The sequence below is a fragment of the Rhinoderma darwinii genome, chromosome 9, assembly GCF_050947455.1.
Source record: "Rhinoderma darwinii isolate aRhiDar2 chromosome 9, aRhiDar2.hap1, whole genome shotgun sequence".
NCBI classification, from domain to species: Eukaryota; Metazoa; Chordata; class Amphibia; order Anura; family Rhinodermatidae; genus Rhinoderma; species Rhinoderma darwinii.
In genome coordinates, this window is record NC_134695.1 from 79,469,216 (window position 1) to 79,482,458 (window position 13,243).

At 42.1% G+C, this 13,243-nt stretch overlaps 1 protein-coding gene across 1 annotated transcript in view; it reads right to left on the reverse strand.

Moving 5' to 3' along the window:
• GLG1 (golgi glycoprotein 1) overlaps positions 1-12,254 on the reverse strand; it is a 34,312-nt gene extending 22,058 nt beyond the window's left edge. Inside the window, exon 1 of the mRNA XM_075838264.1 lies at positions 11,912-12,254. Coding sequence (XP_075694379.1) covers positions 11,912-12,187 — 276 coding nt within the window. The 5' untranslated portion in view covers positions 12,188-12,254. The remainder of the gene's footprint in view (positions 1-11,911) is intronic.
• Between the last annotated feature and the right edge of the window lie 989 nt (positions 12,255-13,243).

Sequence of the window (13,243 nt, forward strand, 5' to 3'; positions counted from 1 at the left end):
AGCTGTGATACCACAGGCGCAGACTGAGCCAGAGCTGCAGGTTTGGACTAGTCCTGAGATATTAAGACAACCCAAGAAAAGACCACTGTGACCGCAGGCAGGACATAGAGGGGCGCGCGCTGCATCCCGTCACGTAGCAGGCAGGACATAGAGGGGCGCGCGCTGCATCCCATCACGTAGCAGGCAGGACATAGAGGGGCGCGCGCTGCATCCCGTCACGTAGCAGGCAGGACATAGAGGGGCGCGCGCTGCATCCCGTCACGTAGCAGGCAGGACATAGAGGGGCGCGCGCTGCATCCCGTCACGTAGCAGGCAGCAGCGGGTATCAGGAGGTGGAGGGCATTGTATCCTGCTCTATTCTACTGTGAGCAACCACCACTCTGCCACTGCGGCATTAACACTCGCCACTCAGGGAAAGCTGCGCCAGTCCCTGCAAGAGCTGTAATGGCCGACATACTGGTCACCCAGCTCAATAGTATACAGCAGCAGGAGGCTGGTACAGGGAACCACACAATTTCACAATATGGACAGGGCAACATATCACAGGTGACTGACACGGAGGCTCCCGCTGCTGAGGGGAGGGGCTATGACAACCTCAGTGGCCCCTACAGTGAAGAAAATTTACCCAACATACTTACTCGATTCCCCCATGAACCCACATCCTATAACTTTAGAGGAATGTAAAAATACGGCAAAACAGGGTAAAAACGCATGTAGTGAGGTTTTCAGTAGAGCAGCAAAGCCGCAGTGTGTGAAGAGCACGATTATTACCCACTGACTGCAATCCCCAGACTTATCACCTCCTGACAGGACGGGCTGCATTGTACGGTCTTAGATGGAAGGTGCCCGCTGCCCTGACCCGTCTGCCAGTGCTGACGATGATTATTTGTTCAGAGATTTCCGCAGCCACACACAGGTCACTGCACCCCCATCAGACGAACAGTCTGCACTACCGGTAAACTGCTGGTGAACGTGGCGGACATGGTGAGCAATCTGCAAGGATTGGAGTGATTGTCCGGAGCCGCAAGCGGAATATCTCCTGAAGACATAAACCTGCAGCAATATCTACTGGTCGTGCTGATCCTATTTCTGTAATGGCGGTTACCGCGGTCACATGAGCGCAGCACAGCGGATAACCCGCCCTCGCTGCTCCCCGGAGGAGACGGTCGCTGCGACACTCAACAAAAAACGTCATGTCAAGTCCACCAACGCCTGAGAAACTCAGCAATGAAATGGGAAGAGATAATGTGGAGTATATCGGGGTGATGTATTATACAGCAGTATATGGGGGTGCAGTATATCGGGGTGCAGTATATGGGGGTGATTTATTATACAGCAGTATATGGGGGTGTAATATGAGGTGATATATTATACAGCAGTATATGGGGGTGCAGTATATGGGGGTGTAGTATGAGGTGATATATTACACAGCAGTATATGGGGGTGTAATATGAGGTGATATATTATACAGCAGTATATGGGGGTGCAGTATGAGGTGATATATTATACAGCAGTATATGGGGGTGTAATATGAGGTGATATATTATACAGCAGTATATGGGGGTGTAGTATGAGGTGATATATTATACAGCAGTATATGGGGGTGTAGTATGAGGTGATATATTATACAGCAGTATATGGGGGTGCAGTATATGGGGGTGTAGTATGAGGTGATATATTATACAGCAGTATATGGGGGTGCAGTATGAGGTGATATATTATACAGCAGTATATGGGGGTGTAGTATGAGGTGATATATTATACAGCAGTATATGGGGGTGCAGTATATGGGGGTGTAGTATGAGGTGATATATTATACAGCAGTATATGGGGGTGTAGTATGAGGTGATATATTATACAGCAGTATATGGGGGTGTAGTATGAGGTGATATATTATACAGCAGTATATGGGGGTGCAGTATGAGGTGATATATTATACAGCAGTATATGGGGGTGCAGTATATGGGGGTGTAGTATGAGGTGATATATTATACAGCAGTATATGGGGGTGTAGTATGAGGTGATATATTATACAGCAGTATATGGGGGTGCAGTATGAGGTGATATATTATACAGCAGTATATGGGGGTGCAATATGAGGTGATATATTATACAGCAGTATATGGGGGTGCAGTATGAGGTGATATATTATACAGCAGTATATGGGGGTGCAGTATGAGGTGATATATTATACAGCAGTATATGGGGGTGCAGTATGAGGTGATATTATACAGCAGTATATGGGGGTGTAGTAGGAGGTGATGTATTATACAGCAGTATATGGGGGTGTAGAATGAGGTGATATATTATACAGCAGTATATGGGGGTGTAGTATGAGGTGATATATTATACAGCAGTATATGGGGGTGCAGTATGAGGTGATATATTATACAGCAGTATATGGGGGTGCAGTATGAGGTGATATATTATACAGCAGTATATGGGGGTGTAGTATGAGGTGATATATTATACAGCAGTATATGGGGGTGTAGTATGAGGTGATATATTATACAGCAGTATATGGGGGTGTAGTATGAGGTGATATATTATACAGCAGTATATGGGGGTGCAGTATGAGGTGATATATTATACAGCAGTATATGGGGGTGCAGTATGAGGTGATATATTATACAGCAGTATATGGGGGTGTAGTATGAGGTGATATATTATACAGCAGTATATGGGGGTGCAGTATATGGGGGTGTAGTATGAGGTGATATATTATACAGCAGTATATGGGGGTGTAGTATATGGGGGTGTAGTAGGAGGTGATGTATTATACAGCAGTATATGGGGGTGTAGTATGAGGTGATATATTATACAGCAGTATATGGGGGTGTAGTATGAGGTGATATATTATACAGCAGTATATGGGGGTGCAGTATGAGGTGATATATTATACAGCAGTATATGGGGGTGCAGTATGAGGTGATATATTATACAGCAGTATATGGGGGTGCAGTATATGGGGGTGTAGTATGAGGTGATATATTATACAGCAGTATATGGGGGTGTAGTATGAGGTGATATATTATACAGCAGTATATGGGGGTGTAATATGAGGTGATATATTATACAGCAGTATATGGGGGTGCAGTATGAGGTGATATATTATACAGCAGTATATGGGGGTGCAGTATGAGGTGATATATTATACAGCAGTATATGGGGGTGCAGTATGAGGTGATATATTATACAGCAGTATATGGGGGTGTAGTATGAGGTGATATATTATACAGCAGTATATGGGGGTGTAGTATGAGGTGATATATTATACAGCAGTATATGGGGGTGTAGTATGAGGTGATATATTATACAGCAGTATATGGGGGTGTAATATGAGGTGATATATTATACAGCAGTATATGGGGGTGTAGTATGAGGTGATATATTATACAGCAGTATATGGGGGTGCAGTATGAGGTGATATATTATACAGCAGTATATGGGGGTGTAATATGAGGTGATATATTATACAGCAGTATATGGGGGTGTAATATGAGGTGATATATTATACAGCAGTATATGGGGGTGCAGTATATGGGGGTGATGTATTATACAGCAGTATATGGGGGTGTAGTATGAGGTGATATATTATACAGCAGTATATGGGGGTGCAGTATATGGGGGTGTAGTATGAGGTGATATATTATACAGCAGTATATGGGGGTGTAGTATGAGGTGATATTATACAGCAGTATATGGGGGTGTAGTATGAGGTGATATATTAAACAGCAGTATATGGGGGTGTAGTATTAGGTGATATATTATACAGCAGTATATGGGGGTGCAGTATGAGGTGATATATTATACAGCAGTATATGGGGGTGCAGTATGAGGTGATATATTATACAGCAGTATATGGGGGTGCAGTATGAGGTGATATATTATACAGCAGTATATGGGGGTGTAATATGAGGTGATATATTATACAGCAGTATATGGGGGTGCAGTATATGGGGGTGTAATATGAGGTGATATATTATACAGCAGTATATGGGGGTGTAGTATGAGGTGATATATTATACAGCAGTATATGGGGGTGCAGTATATGGGGGTGTAGTATGAGGTGATATATTATACAGCAGTATATGGGGGTGTAGTATGAGGTGATATTATACAGCAGTATATGGGGGTGTAGTATGAGGTGATATATTATACAGCAGTATATGGGGGTGTAGTATTAGGTGATATATTATACAGCAGTATATGGGGGTGCAGTATGAGGTGATATATTATACAGCAGTATATGGGGGTGCAGTATGAGGTGATATATTATACAGCAGTATATGGGGGTGTAATATGAGGTGATATATTATACAGCAGTATATGGGGGTGCAGTATATGGGGGTGTAATATGAGGTGATATATTATACAGCAGTATATGGGGGTGTAGTATGAGGTGATATATTATACAGCAGTATATGGGGGTGTAGTATATGGGGGTGTAGTATGAGGTGATATATTATACAGCAGTATATGGGGGTGTAATATGAGGTGATATATTATACAGCAGTATATGGGGGTGCAGTATGAGGTGATATATTATACAGCAGTATATGGGGGTGCAGTATATGGGGGTGTAGTATGAGGTGATATATTATACAGCAGTATATGGGGGTGCAGTATGAGGTGATATATTATACAGCAGTATATGGGGGTGTAGTATGAGGTGATATATTATACAGCAGTATATGGGGGTGTAGTATGAGGTGATATATTATACAGCAGTATATGGGGGTGTAGTATGAGGTGATATATTATACAGCAGTATATGGGGGTGTAATATGAGGTGATATATTATACAGCAGTATATGGGGGTGTAATATGAGGTGATATATTATACAGCAGTATATGGGGGTGTAATATGAGGTGATATATTATACAGCAGTATATGGGGGTGCAGTATATGGGGGTGTAGTATGAGGTGATATATTATACAGCAGTATATGGGGGTGTAGTATGAGGAGATATATTATACAGCAGTATATGGGGGTGTAGTATGAGGTGATATATTATACAGCAGTATATGGGGGTGCAGTATGAGGTGATATATTATACAGCAGTATATGGGGGTGCAGTATATGGGGGTGTAGTATGAGGTGATATATTATACAGCAGTATATGGGGGTGCAGTATGAGGTGATATATTATACAGCAGTATATGGGGGTGCAGTATATGGGGGTGCAGTATGAGGTTATATATTATACAGCAGTATATGGGGGTGTAGTATGAGGTGATATATTATACAGCAGTATATGGGGGTGCAGTATGAGGTGATATTATACAGCAGTATATGGGGGTGCAGTATGAGGTGATATATTATACAGCAGTATATGGGGGTGCAGTATGAGGTGATATATTATACAGCAGTATATGGGGGTGTAATATGAGGTGATATATTATACAGCAGTATATGGGGGTGTAATATGAGGTGATATATTATACAGCAGTATATGGGGGTGCAGTATATGGGGGTGATGTATTATACAGCAGTATATGGGGGTGTAGTATGAGGTGATATATTATACAGCAGTATATGGGGGTGCAGTATATGGGGGTGTAGTATGAGGTGATATATTATACAGCAGTATATGGGGGTGTAGTATGAGGTGATATTATACAGCAGTATATGGGGGTGTAGTATGAGGTGATATATTAAACAGCAGTATATGGGGGTGTAGTATTAGGTGATATATTATACAGCAGTATATGGGGGTGCAGTATGAGGTGATATATTATACAGCAGTATATGGGGGTGCAGTATGAGGTGATATATTATACAGCAGTATATGGGGGTGCAGTATGAGGTGATATATTATACAGCAGTATATGGGGGTGTAATATGAGGTGATATATTATACAGCAGTATATGGGGGTGCAGTATATGGGGGTGTAATATGAGGTGATATATTATACAGCAGTATATGGGGGTGTAGTATGAGGTGATATATTATACAGCAGTATATGGGGGTGCAGTATATGGGGGTGTAGTATGAGGTGATATATTATACAGCAGTATATGGGGGTGTAGTATGAGGTGATATTATACAGCAGTATATGGGGGTGTAGTATGAGGTGATATATTATACAGCAGTATATGGGGGTGTAGTATTAGGTGATATATTATACAGCAGTATATGGGGGTGCAGTATGAGGTGATATATTATACAGCAGTATATGGGGGTGCAGTATGAGGTGATATATTATACAGCAGTATATGGGGGTGTAATATGAGGTGATATATTATACAGCAGTATATGGGGGTGCAGTATATGGGGGTGTAATATGAGGTGATATATTATACAGCAGTATATGGGGGTGTAGTATGAGGTGATATATTATACAGCAGTATATGGGGGTGCAGTATATGGGGGTGTAGTATGAGGTGATATATTATACAGCAGTATATGGGGGTGTAATATGAGGTGATATATTATACAGCAGTATATGGGGGTGCAGTATGAGGTGATATATTATACAGCAGTATATGGGGGTGCAGTATATGGGGGTGTAGTATGAGGTGATATATTATACAGCAGTATATGGGGGTGCAGTATGAGGTGATATATTATACAGCAGTATATGGGGGTGTAGTATGAGGTGATATATTATACAGCAGTATATGGGGGTGTAGTATGAGGTGATATATTATACAGCAGTATATGGGGGTGTAGTATGAGGTGATATATTATACAGCAGTATATGGGGGTGTAATATGAGGTGATATATTATACAGCAGTATATGGGGGTGTAATATGAGGTGATATATTATACAGCAGTATATGGGGGTGTAATATGAGGTGATATATTATACAGCAGTATATGGGGGTGCAGTATATGGGGGTGTAGTATGAGGTGATATATTATACAGCAGTATATGGGGGTGTAGTATGAGGAGATATATTATACAGCAGTATATGGGGGTGTAGTATGAGGTGATATATTATACAGCAGTATATGGGGGTGCAGTATGAGGTGATATATTATACAGCAGTATATGGGGGTGCAGTATATGGGGGTGTAGTATGAGGTGATATATTATACAGCAGTATATGGGGGTGCAGTATGAGGTGATATATTATACAGCAGTATATGGGGGTGCAGTATATGGGGGTGTAGTATGAGGTGATATATTATACAGCAGTATATGGGGGTGTAATATGAGGTGATATATTATACAGCAGTATATGGGGGTGCAGTATATGGGGGTGTAGTATGAGGTGATATATTATACAGCAGTATATGGGGGTGTAGTATGAGGTGATATATTATACAGCAGTATATGGGGGTGCAGTATATGGGGGTGTAGTATGAGGTGATATATTATACAGCAGTATATGGGGGTGTAGTATGAGGTGATATATTATACAGCAGTATATGGGGGTGTAGTATGAGGTGATATATTATACAGCAGTATATGGGGGTGTAGTATGAGGTGTTATTATACAGCAGTATATGGGGGTGTAATATGAGGTGATATATTATACAGCAGTATATGGGGGTGCAGTATATGGGGGTGCAGTATGAGGTGATATATTATACAGCAGTATATGGGGGTGCAGTATATGGGGGTGCAGTATGAGGTGATATATTATACAGCAGTATATGGGGGTGTAGTATGAGGTGATATATTATACAGCAGTATATGGGGGTGCAGTATGAGGTTATATATTATACAGCAGTATATGGGGGTGTAGTATGAGGTGATATATTATACAGCAGTATATGGGGGTGCAGTATGAGGTGATATATTATACAGCAGTATATGGGGGTGTAGTATGAGGTGATATATTATACAGCAGTATATGGGGGTGCAGTATGAGGTGATATATTATACAGCAGTATATGGGGGTGCAGTATATGGGGGTGCAGTATGAGGTGATATATTATACAGCAGTATATGGGGGTGTAGTATGAGGTGATATATTATACAGCAGTATATGGGGGTGCAGTATGAGGTTATATATTATACAGCAGTATATGGGGGTGTAGTATGAGGTGATATATTATACAGCAGTATATGGGGGTGTAGTATGAGGTGATATATTATACAGCAGTATATGGGGGTGTAGTATGAGGTGATATATTATACAGCAGTATATGGGGGTGTAGTATGAGGTGATATATTATACAGCAGTATATGGGGGTGTAATATGAGGTGATATATTATACAGCAGTATATGGGGGTGTAGTATGAGGTGTTATTATACAGCAGTATATGGGGGTGTAGTATGAGGTGTTATTATACAGCAGTATATGGGGGTGTAGTATGAGGTGATATATTATACAGCAGTATATGGGGGTGCAGTATGAGGTGTTATTATACAGCAGTATATGGGGGTGCAGTATGAGGTGATATTATACAGCAGTATATGGGGGTGTAATATGAGGTGATATATTATACAGCAGTATATGGGGGTGCAGTATGAGGTGATATATTATACAGCAGTATATGGGGGTGTAGTATGAGGTGATATATTATACAGCAGTATATGGGGGTGTAGTATGAGGTGATATATTATACAGCAGTATATGGGGGTGTAGTATGAGGTGATATATTATACAGCAGTATATGGGGGTGTAGTATGAGGTGTTATTATACAGCAGTATATGGGGGTGTAGTATGAGGTGATATATTATACAGCAGTATATGGGGGTGCAGTATATGGGGGTGTAGTATGAGGTGATATATTATACAGCAGTATATGGGGGTGCAGTATATGGGGGTGTAGTATGAGGTGATATATTATACAGCAGTATATGGGGGTGCAGTATGAGGTGATATATTATACAGCAGTATATGGGGGTGTAGTATGAGGTGATATATTATACAGCAGTATATGGGGGTGCAGTATGAGGTGATATATTATACAGCAGTATATGGGGGTGCAGTATGAGGTGATATATTATACAGCAGTATATGGGGGTGCAGTATATGGGGGTGTAATATGAAGGGTGATATATACAGCAGTATATGGGGGTGCAGTATGAGGTGATATATTATACAGCAGTATATGGGGGTGCAGTATATGGGGGTGCAGTATGAGGTGATATATTATACAGCAGTATATGGGGGTGTAGTATGAGGTGATATATTATACAGCAGTATATGGGGGTGCAGTATATGGGGGTGCAGTATGAGGTGATATATTATACAGCAGTATATGGGGGTGTAGTATGAGGTGATATATTATACAGCAGTATATGGGGGTGCAGTATATGGGGGTGTAGTATGAGGTGATATATTATACAGCAGTATATGGGGGTGCAGTATATGGGGGTGCAGTATGAGGTTATATATTATACAGCAGTATATGGGGGTGTAGTATGAGGTGATATATTATACAGCAGTATATGGGGGTGCAGTATGAGGTGATATTATACAGCAGTATATGGGGGTGCAGTATGAGGTGATATATTATACAGCAGTATATGGGGGTGCAGTATGAGGTGATATATTATACAGCAGTATATGGGGGTGTAGTATGAGGTGATATATTATACAGCAGTATATGGGGGTGCAGTATGAGGTGATATATTATACAGCAGTATATGGGGGTGTAGTATGAGGTGATATATTATACAGCAGTATATGGGGGTGTAGTATGAGGTGATATATTATACAGCAGTATATGGGGGTGTAGTATGAGGTGATATATTATACAGCAGTATATGGGGGTGCAGTATGAGGTGATATATTATACAGCAGTATATGGGGGTGCAGTATATGGGGGTGTAGTATGAGGTGATATATTATACAGCAGTATATGGGGGTGCAGTATGAGGTGATATATTATACAGCAGTATATGGGGGTGTAATATGAGGTGATATATTATACAGCAGTATATGGGGGTGCAGTATGAGGTGATATATTATACAGCAGTATATGGGGGTGCAGTATGAGGTGATATATTATACAGCAGTATATGGGGGTGTAGTATGAGGTGATATATTATACAGCAGTATATGGGGGTGCAGTATATGGGGGTGCAGTATGAGGTGATATATTATACAGCAGTATATGGGGGTGTAGTATGAGGTGATATATTATACAGCAGTATATGGGGGTGCAGTATGAGGTGATATATTATACAGCAGTATATGGGGGTGCAGTATGAGGTGATATATTATACAGCAGTATATGGGGGTGCAGTATGAGGTGATATATTATACAGCAGTATATGGAGGTGTAGTATGAGGTGATATATTATACAGCAGTATATGGGGGTGCAGTATGAGGTGATATATTATACAGCAGTATATGGGGGTGCAGTATATGGGGGTGCAGTATGAGGTGATATATTATACAGCAGTATATGGGGGTGTAGTATGAGGTGATATATTATACAGCAGTATATGGGGGTGTAGTATGAGGTGATATATTATACAGCAGTATATGGGGGTGTAGTATGAGGTGATATATTATACAGCAGTATATGGGGGTGCAGTATGAGGTGATATATTATACAGCAGTATATGGGGGTGCAATATGAGGTGATATATTATACAGCAGTATATGGGGGTGCAGTATGAGGTGATATATTATACAGCAGTATATGGGGGTGTAGTATGAGGTGATATATTATACAGCAGTATATGGGGGTGTAGTATGAGGTGATATATTATACAGCAGTATATGGGGGTGTAGTATGAGGTGATATATTATACAGCAGTATATGGGGGTGCAGTATGAGGTGATATATTATACAGCAGTATATGGGGGTGTAATATGAGGTGATATATTATACAGCAGTATATGGGGGTGCAGTATGAGGTGATATATTATACAGCAGTATATGGGGGTGCAGTATGAGGTGATATATTATACAGCAGTATATGGGGGTGTAATATGAGGTGATATATTATACAGCAGTATATGGGGGTGTAGTATGAGGTGATATATTATACAGCAGTATATGGGGGTGTAGTATGAGGTGATATATTATACAGCAGTATATGGGGGTGCAGTATATGGGGGTGTAGTATGAGGTGATATATTATACAGCAGTATATGGGGGTGTAATATGAGGTGATATATTATACAGCAGTATATGGGGGTGCAGTATATGGGGGTGTAGTATGAGGTGATATATTATACAGCAGTATATGGGGGTGTAATATGAGGTGATATATTATACAGCAGTATATGGGGGTGCAGTATATGGGGGTGTAGTATGAGGTGATATATTATACAGCAGTATATGGGGGTGTAATATGAGGTGATATATTATACAGCAGTATATGGGGGTGCAGTATATGGGGGTGTAGTATGAGGTGATATATTATACAGCAGTATATGGGGGTGTAGTATGAGGTGATATATTATACAGCAGTATATGGGGGTGCAGTATATGGGGGTGCAGTATGAGGTGATATATTATACAGCAGTATATGGGGGTGTAATATGAGGTGATATATTATACAGCAGTATATGGGGGTGCAGTATGAGGTGATATATTATACAGCAGTATATGGGGGTGCAGTATGAGGTGATATATTATACAGCAGTATATGGGGGTGTAGTATGAGGTGATATATTATACAGCAGTATATGGGGGTGTAGTATGAGGTGATATATTATACAGCAGTATATGGGGGTGTAGTATGAGGTGATATATTATACAGCAGTATATGGGGGTGTAGTATGAGGTGATATATTATACAGCAGTATATGGGGGTGCAGTATGAGTGATATATTATACAGCAGTATATGGGGGTGTAGTATGAGGTGATATATTATACAGCAGTATATGGGGGTGTAGTATGAGGTGATATATTATACAGCAGTATATGGGGGTGTAGTATGAGGTGATATATTATACAGCAGTATATGGGGGTGTAGTATGAGGTGATATTATACAGCAGTATATGGGGGTGCAGTATATCAGGGTGACGTCATTACACACCTCCCTGACGTCTTGCAGACACTCCAGCACCGCCAGGTTGTTGTTCCAGGAGTTCTTGGGGCAGATGCGGGTGATGTCCTCATGACAGGCCTCTTCCTCTATCAGTCTGACCCCGGGGAGTCTGCGGGGCTGGGAGGCCGCAGGCTGAGCCGCCACCGCCACGGCCGCCCCCTCCTGTGCAGCGCCCTGAGCCCCAACTCTCGGACACACGAGCAGAGCCAGTACCGCGTTCCCCGCCAGCCAGCACCACAGCCGGACACGTCCGCAGGCCGCCATCTTGGGATCAGCCAGTCACGGAGCTGCAGGCGCGTCACTGTGCACCGGGCACTACGGAGACGCGCACGTTAGGCGCGCTACGACGTCACCAATCCTCCCTTAGTAGTTGCGGGCCGCCGCCGCCTCTACCCTCATCCAAAATGGCGTCTACTTGATCCTCACGTCACCGAGTACGCGACAACTCCTAGACGGAGGCGCCCTACCGTCTGTGCTTACTGACCAGAGGCCGCGCGTCTCTGCTGTGGGCTCCATGTCACGGTCATTCTTTTAATAAATGTGAGCGTGGACTTCAATAAAATGGCTGCGCCTTAGGCTAATGCGACAGAGCCAAGACGGGAGATGACAGCAACAAATGCGCTGAGGATATGGGGCTGAGGCCCCTGATGGCCCCGCTGTACACATGGCAGGAATTATACACCCGTGTTTATAATGTGACGTGTATATTGGGGAGTCATGACGTGTGTGATGGTTTATATCAGTTTAATGATCATTTATCCCATAGGGGAGCCCAGTCCGGATTTCCTCAGTATTATACACGCGTCAGGGGACGCAGGATGTCGCTGGTGGCCCGGTCACAGGTCATGGTGGAGCTCCAGCGCTCTACAGGGTGACCAGGAAGTGCGGCGCAGCGTCCTCGCGCTGGTATTGAGAACTCTCCACCACGTCCCCTGAGGCGGCCACGTCCTACGTCTGTCCCATGAGGCCGGTGGATGACAACGGAGCGCAGGCATGGGGGCGACGCGACACCGGCCCCCCCAGATAATAACAATGGACTTTGTGGGGGAAAAAAAATAAGTTCTGCAACCAATACTGTTTCTCAAAGCGTTTAACATTTCTGCTGACTGTCAATGAATGGGAAAATTCTTGTTAAAATCCCATGATGACCAAGTCCAGCTGAGTGTTTGTTACAATGTATCCATCTTACAATATGTAAGGCTGCACTCCTTTAATTGGTGCTGTAGATAGAGCCAAGGGATAAACCTGAAATCACTCTAGTAATCCTTGAAGGGGATTTTCAAAATAATTTTATTGTATTCAATATGGTGAATAATATTC